Below are 20,136 nucleotides of genomic sequence, written 5' to 3' on the forward strand. Positions count from 1 at the left end.
CGCTTCTCCCCCCCGCCGCCGCCGCCGCCTCCTTTCCTCCCCCCGCCCGCTTGCCCGGCCGGCGCCGGGCCCCGGATGCAAGAGGCCGGCGGAGGGACGTCATTGTTCCCCGACGGGCTGTAACAGTAGGCGGAGCGGGCCGGGCTGAGGCGGGGGCTGCGGCGAGGGGGACCCGGCAGCGCCGAGTCAAGCGGGGCCGAGCCAGGTAACGGGGCTGGGGGGCAGGGTCGGGCCTGGCGGCGGCCTGGCACAGCCGGCAGCGCCGCGTGCGCCTCCCTGCCTGGAAATCAATGGGCCGGGGGGAGGGGCCGGCCCGGGAAAGGGAAGGGAAGGGAAAGCGACCGGCGGGAGCAGCCGGCTCAGCCCAGCCCAGCCCTGCCCTGCCCACCCCGCCGGGGCGCCGGCCGGGCGCTCGGCCGCTGCCCTCCTGGCTGGCGGGCAGCCGGAGGGGGTGGGACCCCCGGGCGGGGCGGGGCGCCGTCCCCAGCACGCGGCGGAGGGACCCAGCCCCGCCGCCGCCACCCCCTGGGCCGGCGGGACCGGCCCCCTCCCGGCGCGGCGGGGGTGCCGGTGCCCGGTGCGATGCCACCGCTCCGCGCCTGCCGCCTCCGTTATAGGCGCCGTGTTCCCGCCGGCGCCCGCCTGCCGCTCCCTCCTCCTGCTGCCGGCGCGTTGCTTCCCCGCGTCCCGGTGCCGGCGGGAGGGCGGCCGCCTTCCCATCGCCCCGCGTCCCGCGGTGGGAGCGGCGTTGTTCCGCGCTCGGCGAGGCGGCGGCTCCTCGCGGGGCCTGCCGCCTCCCGCTCGGAGGGTCCGGGTTCGATTCGTCTCCCCTTCCCCCGCCCGCAGCGCCGAATCCCCCCCCGCCGCGTTGCCATGGGCACGGAGTCGCCGTTGGGCGCTGCCTGTCGCGGACCTGCCCCCGGACGGTCTGGAAGGCGCGGGCGCGGGCTCGGGCCCGGAAAGGTGAAGATGCGGAGGGCGGGCGCTGAGGCGGCCCGGCGCGCCGCTAGGCCTGCCCCGGCTGGGCCGGCACCCGCGGGGCTGTGTCGGTGTGTGAGTTGGCGGGAGAAGGGCGAGGCGCGAGGAAGTGGGGGCGCCCTCGGAGCCGATTCCCGACCCCCTCGCCTGCGTGTGGGAGTCGGTTTTGTTCCGTGTGTGTGTGTCTTCGGGCTCTCACCGCTCCCGAGCGCGGACATGTTGCGTGCAGGCGGACTGTGCCCGCCCGCCAAAGCCGCCGGGCGCCGCGGGCTGCCGGAGCCTCCTCGGGAGCCACAGCGCTTCAGAGAGGCAGAGCAGAGCGTGACCGAGTTGGCGCTCCCCGCTCAGCGCTGGTAATGAAAGGGCGTCGGAGGCGGCCGGTTTGATTTTAAACAGGGCTGTTAGTCGGCGCTGAAGGACGCAGGGCGCTGCGGAGCCCGGCGGAACGCGGGGCGGCCGGGGGTGAGGTGCCGGGACGCGGTGCCGGGGTGCGGTACCGGGACGCGATACCGAGGTGAGGTGCCGGGCCGGCTCCCCCCGCGGCGCCGCCGCCAGAACCGCCTGCACCGAGAAGCGGCCGCTCACCGGGGCAAGGAATATGTAAAGTTATTCTGTACTTCACGTACATAATTGGGTTCCAATTAAGGGCAAAGTGATGATTAATTTCGCGTGTCCCGGCTTGTTGTTTTTTTCAATGAAAGCAAAGCTAGTGCAGCGTGTGTGCATTTCCTTTAGTTTTGTGTTTTGGTTTGTTTTTTGTTGCGGTGTGGAAGTGTAGTTTGTAACTCAGAGATGGAAACATGCCTGGTCTTCATATCTATGCCATAGTAGTTTTTCTGTTGCTTCTTATTTCTGCGTAGGTATATTTGTGCATGTATGTTTGGGGTTTTTTTGCAGCCACTGCTGAGAATGTTTGTTTTGTAATGAGACAAATGCATAATCACTACTTCCTGGTTAAACACAGTTTTGTGAATGGGATCTCGTATGAAGTCCTTCTGAGCTGTGATTTATTGTGTGCAAAGTGGAGACCAAATATAAATATTGAGGACCGAGTCATAGCTGAAAAAATCTAAACAGCGCTGGTGCAAAGCTCCAGTGGAAGGGCAGTAGCTTCTCAGCGTCACAGTGAGAAGTCTTTTGTGACATCCTCGCCGGGACACGGCGCTCAGTACACATGGCAACGTAAAGCCACGTCCAGCAGCGGTATCGGAGCAGAATTTGTGTGTATGTTGAACGAGCGAGGAAAAAATACCAGTGTTTATATCTTTTTGTATTACTTTGTCAGAGAGATGTTATGTCCAAATATTGGCATATTTTGAAAAAGTGGCAGATGTGATTTATTCTTACTGGCAGTGATATTTGCCGTGTATGGTGCTGGAGATCTGGTACTGTATAATGCTCAAGATTTTTTGTGATAATATTCTTCTGTTTGCTGCTCACCGCAGTCTTGATTGTGGTTTTTTGCCCTGCAAACATGCTTTAAATTTCCCTTTCACTTGGGAAATGGAGATGCCACTGGTGTCTGCAATCTGGAGAGTGACTCTTACCTGAACTCAGTCGTAGTTTTCCAAAGGGACAAAGATGTCCTCATTTGTCAGTAAAATGGGGGAATTTTCCAGCTTTGTGTATTATCGTCTCAGAAATGGAAAATCAGTATAGAGTGGATTTTAAATTGAAAATTTAAAGGGAAAAAGGCTTTGCACGTAATTTGTCATTTGTGAGACTAGAAGTTCTCTAATTTACTGTGCATTGTTTAATCTACCTTAAGTTTTATCAATAGCAATCAAGTTGTGCCATAAATCTGAAACTGCTTTATGCTTTGTTCTCTCAGTTACTTCAGTATAACAAAGGTGCTTTAAATCCTCAGTTAAGTTTATGGTTTCCCTAAACTTAAAAAGGCCCTACGTGCTATGGTAACATAGTAGCAAAAATTTACATATAGAAATTGATAATTGATCATTCGGCAGCTTACTGTGCACAAACAATTACACATATTTAAAGAGGTACCATCTTGAAACCTCATCAGCATTTTAAACAGGACTTAATGTCAGTTATTGCATTTGTCCTTGAGGGCTGAGGGTTTGTTTTGCTTTCTTTTATGTTTAGCATTTCCTTTTTATAGCTTACATTCCTCTGTTGTTTTGCCAGGGAAAAGTGTACAACTTTACATAAGTAGAACTGAAAAAGATGCTTTCTGATTCAACTTTTTGGTTGATAATGAGAGCTATAAATGTGATTGGTGCAAAATACCATAAGTACTGCTGCCAAAATTGTACCCAAACAAGTATTTCTTGGAGGGGCAGAATAAACCCAGATGGAAGTAAATTTATGAATGTTTTCTTGCTCTCCCTTCCCAAGATTGCTCAGAGCTGTGTCCCATCCCCTCCTTCTGGATCCCAACAGCCGGCACCTGGATGTGCCCCTGCTCACAGCTCCTGAAACAGGCAGCAAAACAAGGTCTTTATAACTGTGGCGGTTAAAACCCTGTCAAAGTGTGAGAAATGTCGTCAGTCACCAGCTCTGCAGAAGTAAAAAGGAATATTGATAACAGTTCTGATGGAAAATTCCACTTTGTGTGTTTAGTTTCGGGTTGGTTTTGTGGATTTGTGGTTGTTTTGTTTTATCGTCATTCTTACCACTTTTTAGTTTTTCAAGTTACTTCTTTGGGCTAAGAGACAGGATCTCTCCTTTTCTTTCTGGAACGGTTCTTGACGTTCTTCTGTCAACCAGAACTTTTGCCTCTCTTGCAGATATGAACAATGACCATAGTTAACAAGCCAAAATCTTCAAAATCTAAAAAATCGTCATCGAGGCGGTCTGACAAATCTAAGAAACCCCGTACTAAGAAAATGACATCACGCACCGCAAATTTGGGCCGGGTACCACCTGCAGAAGATCCAAACAAAGTCTCTGTGGACAAAGGACCCGGAGGTGCTATTTATTGTAGATCATCTCAAAAGTCTAAGCCTTTTGCCCAAAGAGATCTAGGTAAGTGCTTCTTCTGTCCTCCCCCTTTTTCTTAAAAACGAAGCGGAACAGAAGTAGAGAATGCAGTTCTTATTCGTTGCAGTGCTATAAAATGGGACTATCACAAATGAAGATTTCAGTAGTGGACTTCGATTTTACGAATCCTCTAAGGCAACTGAAGGGACTGGTGTTGCAAACTTTAGCTTTCTCTGTTTACAGTCTATTTGTAACTTACTTTTGATCTATTTCCAATCAATTATGGGGAGCTTTTTATGATACACAGACTTATCCAGGTTTTTTCTGTTCTGCAGAGAAAAGTACATTTTACCATTGCTATTCAAGGCTTCCATAATTCACAAGTCTTTGAATGGTAACACTGCTCAGGAAGAGGTCTGATGCTGTAAGGTTACCTTCTGTGCTAGTTACTTGCTTATTTTTCTGTCTTAGTTCTTGTATTTCTTACTGTATAATTACAAGGTTAAGATTGTGGTTTAAGTTGCAATGAGGAAAAAAATTGAATTGATAATCAGCCTAAAGACTATAGATGGAAAGAAACCTGGCAAAACTTCTTCAATCAGAGTGGTAGTTTGTCTTGCGTTAGAAGCTGAATAAACTATTGTCCAAACCGGTATGTTTACCCGCAAATTGGAGTGGCAGCGTTGTGTGGTGTTGTGGCTTGGCGTATAGCTGGCTTTCTGCGTGCTCCTGCAGAATGCTACTCTTTGATTATCCTTTTTTTAAAGCAAAAACGATACATGTCTTTTAAAATGTAATGTTCTTGCAGTTGTTAATGACGGAATTGCCCCGCCACAAAGGATTCTTTTTCCACCTGAGAAAATCTGTATGGATTGGCAACAAACACAGAGTGTCGGAGTTGGGCTGCAGAATCTCGGCAACACGTGTTTCCTGAATTCCACTCTGCAGTGTTTGACCTACACGCCTCCTCTCGCCAATTACATGCTTTCCCTGGAGCACACCCAGTCCTGTGAGTGCTTCCCACCTTGCCCTGGTCTGCGGGCAGCTCTGAACGGGAAGGGACCGCCATGCTGCGAAAAAACCCTCTTGCTCGTCCTCTTTAGTCTGTAGAAGCTGGCTTTGATCATGATCTTACAGGTCTTTCCGACCTAAATGATTCTGTGATTATATTAAGAGGAGGCTCAGAATAGCATATAAAGTGCGTTTATTCATTTAATGCACCATAGTAAAACTTCAAAAAAGGGTCATTTCTTGCTTCATGTGAATAATGAAGTGCATCGTAAAGTAAGACATTTGAAGAACGTTTGGCGTTTGGGTTTCCTGCTGGTGGAAAGGCGGAAGAGTTTAGGATGTAGACGTCACAGATTCTTGGTGTTGGCAGCCCAGGTACTGCAGTGCGCGAGCACTGTGGTAAACGGTGTGTTCGCTGGTGAGCCCTTAGGAAAAAACACCCTAGAAAGCACTACGAGCTAATATTTTATAAACTCAAATAGGAATTTGTGTGCGACTTAATTAAAATTTAGGCTGATCTTATTCTAAATAGATTTTCTATCTTCTAAACCCTTAAATTTGTGTTCTTTGATTTATATTTTTATATTTGAATTTATTTAAGCCTAGGAGCTTCTTTTCAAATCCATCTATATGTATTTTTACAAAGGCACCTGTGTGCTTTCTAGTCTGGTATTTTAGTATTTATTCCTAGAAATTTAACCGTGTGTTCTTGCCATATATAAAAATTATCAGTTAAGAATCCTGTTCCAAAAAGGAGGGCAGAAATACTAATACATACGTTACTTTAATGTTTCCGTTCTCCCAGAGGATCCTTAGCTCTGTGTCGTGCAGCTCACCTAACAGCAGCGTGCTGAAAATAACACACATTTGCTCTTAGTGCTGTATCATCAATCTCGATATTGTTTCCTCATATATTCTGCAGTCTGTGGAGTTCACGTTCCTGTCAGACTGCGAAAAAAATGACATTGCAGTAGTTACTTACATTTCTCATAGGGAAATGCACTTTAATACAGAATTAATTGACACTTCTATACAGTTCTGCTTAATAAAATGTCACAGAAGCGTTGGGATACTGACACCTTAGGAGAGAGAACGTAGTGTGGAGCGGAATTGTACCTGTACCGTGGGAGTTTGTGGTGGCACTGTATGCTTACTAAACTGGGATGCTTTCTTTCGCTCCTCAGGTCACGTAGAAGGTTTTTGTATGATGTGCACTATGGAAACTCACATTAATCAGGTCCTGTGTTGCTCCAATAATGCCATCAAACCTACATCCGTTATCAATGGCCTTAAAAGTGAGTCATTTCAGATAGTTTTAATTTTTGGTATTTTTTAATTATTCAAATAATTCTTTGCATGTAAATGATTTTCATACTTGAAAGAAGAGAGAGTTTAGAAATACAAGCTTTTTTCATTTTATGAGGTAACTATAATAACTTTCTTATTTATTAGGAATAGGAAAACATTTCCATTTTGGCAGTCAAGAGGATGCACATGAATTCTTATGCTTCACTGTTGATGCTTTGCAGAAAGCCTGTTTGAATGGGAGCAACAAGTAAGCATAAACAAATTAACTTGAACATGTTCTCTAGCCCCTTTTTATTCCTTTATTTACTCTCATAAGTTAAAATTGTGTCCCTGGTTTTTATAAAAAGAAAACTGTTTGAAGAGTTAACTCTGTGCCTTCAATCTTCTGAGGTGTGACTGTAATTTATTTCCAGATTGGACAGATCTTCTCAAGCCACCACACTTATTTATCAAATATTTGGAGGATATCTAAGATCCCGAGGTACATTTTAAAAATCTTACTGTTCTTTGAAACTCGTCTATGTCTTTTTGTCTGTCTGTAGTAAAGGAGTTTGTAGTTTGACTAAAGTAATACATATTAATAATTTAAATTTGCACATTTAGTCTCCTTTGCATATTGTTAAGCATTTGTATTTTGATTCCAGTGAAGTGCTTGAACTGCAAAGCAGTTTCAGATACGTACGAGCCATTCCTCGATATTACTTTGGATATAAAGGTAAGAAAGACGTTTGTGAATGTGGGTCGAGATGTCCAGAGACTTGTAGAGCTTTCTAAAATAAGCTCATTTTGCTGGAGAGCATATACTGTTAAAACAAAGGAGGCTGGTGGTGGGTGAGAGTGGATTTCACATTGTTCTTTTGTGGAAGCCTTGTAAATGGTCTCCATGTTTGCATTGGATTTAAGCTGGAAAAATAATAATTATATCTACACAAACAACCATACTGTCATTTTTCTTGATTATTCTACTTCAATATACATCTGTTGTTAGACTGGTGGGTTTGATTGTTCTCATTACTGATGCCAAAGCATACCGCAGATGCTGTCTGTGGTATTGCAAAATTTATTAATTCGGAGTAGAATAATTTTCAAATGAGGGAAATGTTCAGTGTTTTCCGTTTCTGCCTCCTTCATAGTAATTGCTGGTTCACAGCAGGTCACGTAAGTATGAACTAGCAAGGTTTTCTCCTAAACTACTAGTAAGTGCTCAAAAGTTTGCATTTCAGTGACCTTGTGCTCTCCTTTCTCATCACGCAGGCAGTTACGTCTGTCACACGAGCGCTAGAACAGTTTGTGAAACCGGAACAATTGGATGGTGAAAATAGTTATAAGTGCAGCAAGTAAGATGATCTCTAATTCCATCTTAATACAAGATATTGTGTTGCATGGCTTAGATCATAAGTTATCTTTTGACTTTGTTTAGAAATAAGATGAGACACAAGTCTCTGTTCTTTCATTTAGTTTTGTTTATACAGCTAATACACTGAAATAATTCAAAGCTTGGGAAATAATACATTTGTTTGTGGGAGAGTAGTTTTAGTGTTTCTGTTTGAGTGTTCGGGAATGTAAGCGTTGTGGCCATTAGCTCACATTAGACTTCTGTTCCGAGTGTTGTCCACGCTGGGGCTGGTCAGCCTTCCCGAGAGCGAATCTGCGCGGGCAGCGTTCGCGTGGCCGCGGTCGGACGTGGCTGGGGGCGCGGCGAGCGCTGGACAAGGCGTTGGGGCGGGAGGCGGCGGCTTCCTGACGGGGGAACAACGCGGGGTTGGGTCTCGGCGACCGTGCACAGGCTCCGTGGTAATTAACATCAGCAGCTCCCGCTGGCTCGTCGAACAGTGCCTCGTGCAGCTCTTGAGCTGTGGAACCTGTGGGCTACAGTTGTCTGAAATGAGCCACCGTAAACCGAGCCTGTGCTTGGTGAAAGCAGATGGAGTTCAGATGTCCTGTATGCTGATCAAACATGATCAGAACACGAAGATTTACCACTGTCCAATGTCTTCCTCATGCAGAATGACTGTTGCCTTCCATTGGCATTTTTCCTTGCTATATTATCCATTTTGGAAACGATTTGCAGTTCTAGTCCTGCAGACCGGGGCTCTCTTGTCCCACATGTAACATTTGCATTTCAGCAGAAAACTGGAAGAACGTGTCCAGAACGAGTTCAAATCGCCCCTCTGGTGTACCGAGACCTGGCACCTTGCCCTGCTCTCCCCGTGTGCTCCAGAGTCCTGGTCCTGCTTGGCACCAGGTTGTCGAGCAGCCTCATCTTTTGGCGCAACAAAGATACATGTTCAGGCATTGGTTTGGCCAGCAAAAGATAACGTTCTAAACCCTTCATTCTTTGTTGTGTAGAGCTGTCCTCTTATATCCTGCTATCATCTCTCTGTTAGCAAACCTGAAATGCAGTGTATGGATTTATGAAAAGAAAAAACATATGATGCAAGTAAATATCATTCAAATAGCATAAGCACCTGTGAGAGATTAAAGTTTGTTTGACTTTTTTTGGGGGGGACAGAATCTGCTGTTAAACATTTGTCTATGCTTGTTTTTAAGGTGTAAAAAGATGGTTCCGGCGTCAAAGAGGTACACGATACATCGTTCTTCCAACGTTCTCACAATATCACTGAAAAGATTTGCAAATTTTACAGGTGGAAAGATCAACAAGGTACGTTTACAGCTGTCATGTAACATTGTCATCTCGGAATGGGAGATTTCCAAAAGATGAACACTCATTTAAAGTTGTTAATGTTTGTGGGCAGTAACTATAGACCAATAACTAGAGTTGAAGAAGAGTCAATATAGCACCTATGGCTGCTTCTTTCTTTTTTAGTAATGGTAAAGTTGCTGGGTGACCGTAAGAGTATGCCTTGCTCGTTAGGAGCTAATTCTGTAGAAAACAGTTCTCTGCGGTTTAAATTATTAAATGTCGTTTCTGAGAATAGTATTTTTAAATGAAAAAATACATATTCATATAATCCTAGTCCGTGTTTTTAGAAGTGTTTTTCTCATCCTATGAAGTATTTCAGGATAATTTTTGCATCTTCTTGGTTTCTCTTTAGGATGTAAAATATCCTGAATATTTGGATCTTCGAGCATATATGTCCCAATCAATAGGAGAACCACTCATCTATGCGTTATATGCAGTTCTTGTACACAGTGGCTTCAACTGCAATGCCGGACACTATCTGTGTTTCATAAAGGTAGATACCAGCGTGATTTCTGACGGGGAGGATCTGTGCTGACCAGGAAATTAAAATCTCACTGGTTGCTGCCGTTTTTAGGGGAAAAGCTTGCGCTGTATGATTTGTTTTGTTCTGTAGCGTTCTATGTGTGATGTCATTTGGAAAACATGCAATTCCTGTAAAGATATAATTGTCTTTATTTGCAGGCTGGTAATGGACTTTGGTACAGAATGAATGACGCAACAGTAGAACTTTCTGATATCAAAACAGTTCTCACTCAGCAAGCTTATGTACTTTTTTATATCAGGTAATAAGAAAAACTAAATGTGTTCAGAATATGTTTACTCTTCTGTTACTGATATTTGTCTCATTTTCAAGTGTTTTTCTTCCCATCCTAGGAAAAGATTGCTATTTCTATAACTCGGTTCTGTCTAACCTGAAATTCACCATGTCGTTTATTATCTTCCATTGCTGGGCCTTAAACTGCTGCACTTGTGTGAATTGCTATGTATGTGCTCTCTGTAGCTGGCTGGTTTAGAAAAGAGGAGGAGTTCAGGCCATGGATGGTGTAGGGATGAGTTGTTGCTCTGGAAAGGATAGTCACTGTAGGAAGACCATTATCTAGTTTTCAGTTTGTAGTCTTAGTTAAGTCTTCCTTATGTGCCTTCTGTGTCTTATAAACTGTTCCTATAAAATTATAGGATGAGGTTTAATCCGCGAATAGGCTGAAAGAAAAACTCCAGATTAAGGCCACTGCTCTTTTCCCAGGCGCTACGATCTGACCCTCGGAGAACGCGCGTTTTATTTACCCGCTCCGTCTTATCCCCGTCCCTTCCTTGGTCAGCGGGGGGCTAACACCAAACAGGCCGGATTTATGGGACCACGGCTTCCTCCTCATATGATTAAGGTAATTTGAGGGTGTCGGATAGTGGCGCCAAATTGATAGTGGGTTTTGGGTTTGGTGTGGGGTTTTTGTTATTTTCTAGCATCCGAGTTTTATTTTCCCTCCCACGCTGCAGCTTTTCTGCGGCCCCTGTGCGAGCCGGAGTATTCCTGCAGTGGCTAATCCTAAATTGTGCAGCCATGCTACTTCGCTTTTGTGCTTCCAGTTCAGCTTTCTGACGTACTGAGCACCACGCTTTTGAGACAATTTAAGGAGCCTACTAATGCTTAAATAATTAAAAAAAAAATCTCCCCAATCAGTGTAACTGTAGCTGAGACAGTGAAAACAAATTGTCTTGTTCCTGCACACCAGAACAATTATTCCAGTGTTTCCACGGAATGTTTAAAGGGGAAAATAAACGTGTTTGAGAATAGCTTTAGTCAATGTTAACTTGAGTGGGTTTTAAAAGTTATGCTCATCTGACACCAATATGCAGTAAAGCGAAAGCAGGAGTTAAGCACGCTTGCTGGACTCACATTTGTATTTAAAGGGCAGTGTTTTCTTAGGTGTTGTGGCAATTTGCAGAAATATTTAGTAGGAGAATTTCGTGTTTTTAAACTTCAAGTGCTGTGCGTTTGCACATATCCATCTTGAGATCTCTTTCTAAATACAGAATTCAAATCGTTTAAACGGGAACGGACCCCTGAAGGAGGATCCGAATCCCGTGGGGGTCACGCTGAAGAGGCCGTCGTCCGCTCCGCCCACGGCCTGCGCGCAGAGCTGGGCCATCACCCGGCCCTCCTTGGCCGACCCCTCAAAAAGCCAGAAGATCACGATCAGTATTCACAACAAGCTGCCCGCGCGTCAGACCGTGTCACAGCCCGCCTGTCTCAGCGGCGCCGCGGAGGACGAGGATCCCAGCAAGCCTGCTCCTTCTGCCACCATCACAAATTCCTCCGCAGCCGAGTCTACCTCAAACGCATCTACTGTGTCAGCTGCTACTAACGTTTCCAAGCCAGAAGTTCCCGATGAAATGTTTGTGGAGCCAACAGTGAACGGAAATCCCAGTCTGGGCTCGGACAACGCCGTCCTGTACAGCGCAGAACCCTCGGGAAAACCCGAGGACTCGAAGGGCTTGTTCAAAAGGAATTGCAGCCTAATATCTTCTAATGGACTTTTGATCGGAAAGGTGGTCCGTACATTGCAGAATTCCCATTCTTCCTGTCCCAACACCGAAGAAGAAAGATGCCCACAAGATCTGCCAAAAAATGATTCAGTAAATGGTGCTATTAGTTTAGATAAGGAATCTAAAGAAAATGGACTGAAACTTAATGATTCAACTTGCCAAGTCCCACCTGTTAAACCTTCGGAGATTTTTTTCTCTAAAACAAATGGACTGCTTGAAACAGTGAGTGAATTTCCCACCTATGATTTATTTGGTATTCAGGCACATTGTAATGTTCCCAGTTCATGTGAAATACCAAGAAAACGCACAGCACAAGTTTCATCGTAACACTTTGTCCTATTATCCCATTGGAATTTGCAGAGCTGAGCTGACATATGAGAACGTGCCAGCTTAAGAGAAGCTCAGCTGAGATAACACTTCACACGTTTCGTAAATGTACTTGGGCTGGGGTGAGCGGGATGCTGTGTAAAGCGGGGATAGCGCCTGTAACTCAAAGGGATCTACACCTAATGTAGGAATTTTGCAAACAGTAGTTTTGTACTAAAACTAATATTTTTTTCTGTCTGTTAACTTGTGCACTTTAATTGTAGATGCCGGTAGCTCTGTCACCAGTTCCTCAAGACATAATCTTAGAATCACTTACCTATAGCCAGCTGAACAACTTGTCAGAAGAAACAAGGTAAATGGAGTACTCTGCTTAAAACAAGATCCCATTCGAGTTTATGATCGTTTTACCTGTCTAATAATACTAGTTCAGGGAAAGATATTTAAGTCAGTCCAGAGAATTCCACACTGTACATCTAGTGTTGCAAACGTCAGCACTGAGCATATATTATCCTGATATTAAATGCAGGTGGATGCCTCCTGGAGAGCTCCTGTTTCTTTATAGAACGTTCTCTTTTTCTTCTGGTTGTCTGTAATACTTTTTCTATCCGTCTTTCCCTTTTTTTTTCCATCTTAGGATGTGTGAATATAAATTCCCACCATCTGCTTTCCCATTTTAGGGAGAGGGAAGTCTCTGTGTGCCCTTTTTTCTGGCTGGGGGAGCAGGTACAGCGGCGCTGGTATTGATGTGATTCAGAACAGCAGGTGGAGGGAGCCAGATACGTTTGTGGGGGTTTTTTAATGCAGTACTTGCAGAATCACGATCAAAAACCCCACATTCTCTAGGAGCTGAGGAAGATGTAGGGTTCTAAAGGGAGTGTCTTTCAGGGTTTTCCAATAGCCACCAATTTTTTTACGTAAGGGGATTTTACTCCTAACATTCATCTTTCAGATGGACTTTTTCAAGTGAAAAACGTGTTTTTATTTTGTGCAGTGTTCCTGGACCTCTGAAGTCTTCTGAGAATGATGCCCTTATGGAAACTGTAGTCATGGAAGCACTGTTTTCCTATGAAGAAAACAGGAAAGTTCCTTCTGCCTTTAGGCCTGAGGTTGAGAATCTTCTTACTCAACCAAACTCTGACACCACTGCTGCCAAAGAAGATGTTCCTGAAGGTATCATAGCGCGAGCTGACAGTGCGCATCCCAACGTCAACGGTCAACACAAGGTTAGAAAAAAATCCGTGGATGCAGCAGATGAATTCCTTGGTCAGTGCGAGTCTGGAGACAGTCGAGACAAAGACAAACCAAGACGATCAAAAGAACCTGAGCTCCTTTCAAAAGAAAATCCCTTGTACATCAAGGGGTCTCCTGAGAGCGAAGAGAAATTAGGGCAAACTTCCTCTATCAAGTCTGACATTGAATGTAGTTCTAAAAAACTTGCATCTCTAGATATTACAGAAAAATGCCAAGACACAAAGGACATTTCTAATAACTATGTGGAGGTACCACCTGTCAATGACTCCTCCATTACGAAGCTCGATAAAGTTTTGGAGAGTCAGTTTTCTAGAGAAAACGAGGGACTGGGTAATAAAAAATGTGAAGAAGATAAACATAGGAAGAAGTATAAGAAAAAGATATATGACTCTAAAAAAACTGACAAAGAGCACTACCGAAAGAAGAGAGAGTACTCGGACACCGAGGAGAGGGAGAAGGAGAAGCAAACCCGAGGCAAAGCAGATGACCATTCCCACAAGAGGAGGTGCTCTCGCAGCGTGGAAACAAACAGGCAAAACCGTCACAAGCAGGAGTATTGCAATGAGAGCAAGTACAGATCTTCCCATAACGAAAGAAACAGTCCAAATAATGGCAAAAGCTCAGGAAAATATTCTCGTTATAGATCCCGAAGCAGAGAAAGAACAGAACAAGAGAGGAATAGGTATTATTATTCCAAAGGAGAGAGAACTTGGAGCAGAGAGAGATACTACCAAGACCAGCCTCGGAGATGGGAAAAATGCAGATACTACAATGATTATTATTCCTCTCATGGAGCAAGAGACGGTAGAGAGAGAAAGTCCTCTTACTGCGACAAGGACTTTGAGAAGCCGGGTCAGGCGTACGGCAGCCGGCCGCACAAGGACCACCACGGCAGGGGCCGCTGGGCGCACGGCGCGCCGGCCCGAGGGGACGACGGCCCCCACGGCGGCGGCCACCGCGCCAACCCGCACCACGGCTCAGGACCCCCGCAGCCCCAGAAGCGCCCCGGTGAGAGGCGCGCGCCCACCCCCCAGGACCTCTCCCGCGAGAACGAGAAACCAAGGACCGGCAAGAGACGGTGCAGCCACGGGGAGGGCAGCGGGAGCGAACCCGAGAGGAAATGCCGCAAGGTAGATGACCAAAGAATGAAAAAATACAAGAAGGTCAAGAAGAAAAAGAAGTCCAAAGATAAACATCGAGAGAAGGATTACAAGTAAGCAAGGATCCTGGCATAACCAGCAGTTTTTTCCTAATTCTTTTCTGGGTGTTTCTCGTGCCTGCCCTGTTTCCATTGTTTCTAAGTTAATTCTGTTGCACACTGTCATTAGGTGAGTCGAGTGAAGACAGGAAAGATTGCTGAATTGTGTTAGAGCACTCGCTCTGGGGCGCGTAGTTAGAGTCACATCTGCACGCCGGCCTCACGGGGCTACAGCAACTTCTTGTAATCCCACATATTCCACAAGTAGCTCCTGTTAATAATTTGGGTACAAACCGGGCCCCGTTGTCCTTCAGTCTGAGGTCTTACATTTGCTGCAGCTGAAGTGCAGAAACCACCACAAAATAGCTGACATGCTGCAGGTCCTCACCCCTGGTAAAATAAATAACCTTTCCTATGTGCACCAAGTGCTACATCTGTTTTTCTGTTTTTAACTTGCATGTCTCCCTCAGACTCTATGATCTGGATTTCTCTGTGCTCCGCTTTGACAATGACAATCACAAACACAAGAAAAAGAAGAAAAAGAAGAAACACATCAGGAAACTGAAAGGCTACTTGGAATATTTAGATCCTCACTTCCAGAAGAAAACCCGGGAGAAGAAGGAAGACTCCTGTCCTCCGGGCGATTATTTCTGTGAGCAATACAGGACCCAGGGCAGCAAGCAGCCCTGCGCGGGGGCCGGCCCGCGCCGCAGCGCCCTCCCGGCCACCGGGGCCGGCACAGGTAAGGGGCCGCTTCCATCACATACAGTTAGGTGAAACAGCTTCACATGCTTGTGAGGCTAACGCTCTGCTTATCTCGTGGCTTCTGAACAGTCTGCATCAATAGTTCAAAAAAAGTAGCTAGGGTTTTTTTTTTCTCCATTTTTAACTCACTGCTAAGCAGGGAGTCTGAAATAGAACCGCAAAGGGGGTGAAGGGCAAGTAACTTTAATTCGATCTGGTGGTGAAGTGGCAAACAAGCGGGAGAGCTGCAGGGTGCCTGAGGGCGCTCGGTCCAGCCAGCCCGGGCAGCTGCTTCCCCAGGGAATCGGTGCGCGGGGGCTCGGCGGCCGCACGGGGGCTCGGCGGCCGCACGGGGGCTCAGCGGCCGCACGGGGCCCGAGGAGCCCGCTCGGCTAAAGCGCCGTGTGCGGCTGTTCGTGCAGAACCAGGGTCACTCAGAGGAACAGCAGCGGTGCCTGCACTGAAACACTGTTTTCCAGACGCAGCTCTGCCCTCTCCCGAGCACGCCGAACTCGCGGCCGTTGACCCTGCAGACAGCGCTTCGCAATGTAACACCTGGAGAGTACGTTAAACTCTGCTCTTTCACTTACCTGGGCTTTTGTTTTCCATTGTTGTGGTTTGTGTTGGGTTTGGTTTGGTGTTTGTTTGTCTTTCTGTTAGTGTAGGCTTAAAAATACAGATAAGCGGACTGATGAAACCATTCTTCCCCATTTTTAATATTAAAAAAGTCAGTTTATTGCCTCCTAGAAAAAAAACCTAAATACAAATTTGAGTTCCTGACTGAATTTACACTGAAATCTCTGCTGTTGCTTGTCATGGTCCGGACTTGGGCTCTTAGTAGATAATATGGTATAAATTAATTAGCTTTAGAGTTATGCAATGAAGAAGATTGCACACTGCAACAAATTCAACATCTAAAATCAAATTTGACAACGTGGGCCGCAAAAGGACTGAACTGAGGTCTTTCAGAGACTCTTTGTCTAAGAACAGACTTCTTCATGATACTGATGTCAAAACCCTTAATGCCCTGAGAGTTCCTGGTGTAACCGGCCCATCAGGAACTGGGCGGAGATGCAGCTGCTCCAGCACGGCCTGGGTTCGCCTTCTCTGGCCAGCAGGCGCCAAAGGTGGCTGTTTTGGGTCAGGAGGCCGCGGTCTTGTCCTGCACCCGCAACACAGGTCGGGCACCCGCGGCACAGGACGGGCCTCCGACCACCGGCCATTAATGCAACGCCGGCCCCCCCAGGTGTGCTGGAACGCGGCTCCTTCAGGTCTTGAGAACTTTAATATCTGGCGAGGTTCGTGGGTGTTAATGAGCTTCATCTCCTGGAAGGTCCCTCTTTTTGTAAAAAACGGTCTCGGGAAGGCTCTTCTGAAGGACGGAATCTGATCTCAAGATACCGCCCTCAAAGAGCTGGAGCCAGCTTAGTAAAACTGAGAAGGAATTGTTAGCTTGTGCTAACACCAGGGCCCGTGTTACTTTGAACAATTTAGGAAGGTTGAACACGGCTTAGTGACAGCGTGATTTCAGAAAGGGGCAGACAGGAGGGAGAGGCAGCAGCTGAGAGCAGTTGATTTCCCACCTTCCTCCACGTGCTCTCCAGCGCGTTCCTGGTGTTGTGGGTGAGGTTTGGTCAGTCTGACCGCACGACTGTGAGGAAACCGGGGATGCTGTCCAGGCCGGACCTCAGCTCGGTTTAACTTGGCGAAGGTCCGTTTGCTGTTGAAGCAGGTGGCTCTGTCCAGAACCCAGCCGGGGCCGGTTTAAAGGCGGGGTCCCGCGGAGCCCGAACCCCGGTCTGTGCTCCGTGCCGCTCGGGGGACACGAGTGACGGCGCTTGCTTTGTCTTGCAGGTGCGGAGCTCGCTGATGGAAACCTTCACTGCTCCAGCCGCACCGACCACCAAGCCCAGCAACCCTCTGCCACCGAAACCAACCGCCTTCTACCATCAAACCCAGCATTACCAATACTGACCATCAAACCTTACATCCGTTATCAAAACAGTTACCATCAAGACAAAATCCAGTCATAAGTGGTGCTTAACATTTCTGTACAGAATTTTACCATGGAAGAACTTTTTTTTAGTTTTTAACTTGAGACTTTCTTTTTTAAAATATACTTCTAATCCAAAAGGGTGGAAACTTTTTACAACTGCTGAACATTGTAAATTACCACACAAACATCTCACTGACGTGAGACAATGCCCTGGAATAGACCATCTCAAATGCTGCTTAATTACAGACTCAGGTTGACTTTATGTTATTCATGTAACGTTACTCCAAGTTAGACATCTGGTGCACGAGCGACCAGGAACTATAAAAGTTGCAACTGGCAGTCTGTATATTTAATTTAAAGACTTATTTAAAATTTCACGAGCTCTCCAATAACTAGAGTTTTGCAAGAGCTTCATCTTTTTTCTGTGATGTCTGACACTAGAAACTAATTCACTTCACATTTGAGTTATATTCAAGATCTGAAGAAAAGCGTCTGGTTTTCAACATTGTGAAACAACGAATATGCAGTTCTGAATGTATCTCTCAAGACTTTGTATACTCTTCCATATGTTTTTATTACATTTTCTTAATATACTGTCACTTGTCTGAAGTCTCGGTTGTCCGTTTCGTCTCTGAAGTGTCTAGTTACAGACGAATTCATACTGTGATTTTTATTTTTATTATTAAATGCTATCAAACTGTGATGCACTTATTATTCACTGGTCCTGCATCAGGAGATGAGTGGGGAACCTGTATTAAATACAGTTCATCTGAATAATCTGTCTGGTTTATACAAGCTGTGTTGTTCAGAGATGTCTAAAGTTTGATCTTTGTTTTTTTAAAAAAAGCACTTGCCCCACTGTAAATATATAGCATGTAAAATTTATATAGTATATAAATACAGCAAAGTTAAAATGGATTTTTTACTTGAGTTTACTTGAGTTATTTAACATGCAATATGTCATGTGCATTGACAGCTTTCAGAGTGTGTGATGCTCAGGAGCTCAGATCTTCCTTTCGGTGGTAGGTGAGAAGATGCTGTCGCTGTGACGCGAGGATCAGTAACTCGGACTCCAGCTGCCTAGACAAGAATGCAGAAGGCTTTCTCCTTTGGAGTTAAACGCTTCCAAAACCCGGCACCAGGCTGGAAGCTCAGCAGTAGCTTTTTACTGTGTGTGTGACACTAAAGAAAGAAAGGAGCAAGGTTAATGTTGTACTAAATACTTAAAGTAATATTTTGGTACATGGAGAACATCATAAAGCCAAACCATAAGTGTACCCTGCATAATGTTCCTATGGCAACGGTTATGTGAAGTTACATAAAGTAACATGACAAAGAAACCACATACCTTTCCTGTATCTGGCTTTTTTTTCCTCCTTTGTCCTCCGGCTCCAGGACTCGGTGTCTCTTGTCTTTGTCTGACCAGTAACGGCGCAAGCGTGGAAAAGGAGCTGGGGCGCGCGGCGGCCGGGGTCCCGCAGGGACGGGCCCCGCAGGGACGGGCTCAGCAGAGCGGGACCGCGGCTCCGGCAGCCGCTGCCGATTGGGGGAGGTCTGATTAACCCACCTGAGGAGCAGAGACCTGACTTCTCCCACCTCACCTTCGACTGAAACTCACGGACCTGAAAACCTCCGTGGCTGAGCGTGGCTCCCCAGGGAGCCCAGCTCCCAGGCGGTGACGCTCGGAGCGCAGCACGCGCTCCCGACACAACCTGCCCCGCAGCTGAAGGTTCTCTCTGTAACCCGACAGTTGGACGGGGTGAGAAAGAGTAATTAATTATAACACGTGCTGCAAAATGGAACCTTCATCTCAAAAACAACACACTGCCTCCCACGTGTTCTTGGTAAATGAGGAGCTACTACACAGCAGTGCCGTTTCACACTTTATTTTTGAGAAAATCTCCAGACTTAAGTAACAGGTCTTAATGATAAATGAAAACATTAATATTGCAGTGGATTTACATAGAACATCACATTTTTAACAATGATTGATACAGAGTATTTGTCATGCAAATCACTTGTGTACACCAAGTAATACTTATATCAGTACATATCTGTACAGTATTTACAGTCTGTATTTAAACTCTAGCTAGAAACATTTTCCAAGAAAATATAGAAATGAAACTGGTAAGCCACAAGTCTTAATTTGTAGCATTTGGTCTACAACAGACCGAGCTTTTCCAGCAAGCATATCTACATAGATATGTAATAAATCTTAAAAATATGCAGTTTTTATATATATGAAGCATTATAAATGCTGCTCAGTTTACAAAGGTTCAGTTTTGTACCAGTTTAAAGCCGTTCAGGATGTTTAATGAAGCAGAGCCTGTTTTGTCAGAATACTGCAAAGTTTGTCAGCCCAGCTGAGCTCCCGCGCTCCGCACGGCTCCCCCGGCTCGCGGTGGCACCGCGGCTGACGGCGGCCGAGCGGCTGCGACAGCACCGCGCACTGCGCAGAGCCGCACCGCGCAGAGCCGCCGCACCGCGCAGAGCCGCACCGCGCAGAGCCGCACCGCGCAGAGCCGCAGCACCGCACAGAGCCGCACCGCGCAGAGCCGCACCGCGCAGAGCCGCACCGCGCAGAGCCGCAGCACCGCGCAGAGCCGCACCGCACAGAGCCGCCGCACCGCGCAGAGCTGCACCGCACAGAGCCGCCGCACCGCGCAGAGCCTCACCGCGCAGAGCCGCCGCACGGCACAGAGCCGCACGGCACAGAGCCGCCGCACCGCGCAGAGCCGCACCGCGCAGAGCCGCACCGCGCAGAGCCGCCGCACGGCACAGAGCCGCCGCACGGCACAGAGCCGCCGCACGGCACAGAGCCGCCGCACCGCGCAGAGCCGCACGGCGCAGAGCCGCACGGCGCAGAGCCGCCGCACCGCATAGAGCCGCACCGCACAGAGCTGCCGCACCACACAGAGCCGCGGTGCACAGAGCCGCACCGCACGGAGCCGCCGCACCGCACGGAGCCGCGGTGCACAGAGCCGCGGTGCACAGAGCCGCAGCACCGCACGCGCCAGTGCGAGGAAGGGACGCGTCTGCTCCCGCCGGCCCCGGCACGGCCCCCGCAATGGGCTCCGCCGGTCCTGGCAGCCACCCCTGGGCTTGAAGCCCAACAGAAAAGGGAAAGGTCGA

The 20,136-nt window shown here is 47.0% G+C and overlaps 1 protein-coding gene across 6 annotated transcripts; it reads left to right on the forward strand.

The window, feature by feature from the left end:
• Window positions 1-48: 48 nt before the first annotated feature.
• USP42 (ubiquitin specific peptidase 42) lies at window positions 49-18,349 on the forward strand. Of its 6 annotated transcripts, none has more exons than XM_065850369.2 (18): window positions 50-205; window positions 3,729-3,966; window positions 4,730-4,930; window positions 6,117-6,227; window positions 6,385-6,487; window positions 6,654-6,721; window positions 6,885-6,955; window positions 7,495-7,577; window positions 8,791-8,902; window positions 9,297-9,437; window positions 9,626-9,726; window positions 10,188-10,326; window positions 10,976-11,710; window positions 12,079-12,167; window positions 12,807-14,279; window positions 14,735-15,006; window positions 15,488-15,570; window positions 16,863-18,349. In XM_065850369.2, the coding sequence occupies exons 2-18, from the start codon at window positions 3,738-3,740 to the stop codon at window positions 16,980-16,982; spliced, it is 4,131 nt and encodes a 1,376-aa protein (XP_065706441.2). In that variant the 5' UTR covers window positions 50-205; window positions 3,729-3,737; the 3' UTR covers window positions 16,983-18,349. The 6 variants fall into 6 exon arrangements, with proteins under 6 accessions (XP_065706442.2, XP_065706441.2, XP_071671197.1 ...); XM_071815096.1 differs by lacking the exon at window positions 50-205 and adding an exon at window positions 825-963; XM_071815098.1 differs by lacking the exon at window positions 50-205 and adding an exon at window positions 990-1,049.
• Window positions 18,350-20,136: the final 1,787 nt, after the last annotated feature.

This window comes from Patagioenas fasciata, chromosome 15, assembly GCF_037038585.1.
Source record: "Patagioenas fasciata isolate bPatFas1 chromosome 15, bPatFas1.hap1, whole genome shotgun sequence".
Taxonomy (NCBI): Eukaryota; Metazoa; Chordata; class Aves; order Columbiformes; family Columbidae; genus Patagioenas; species Patagioenas fasciata.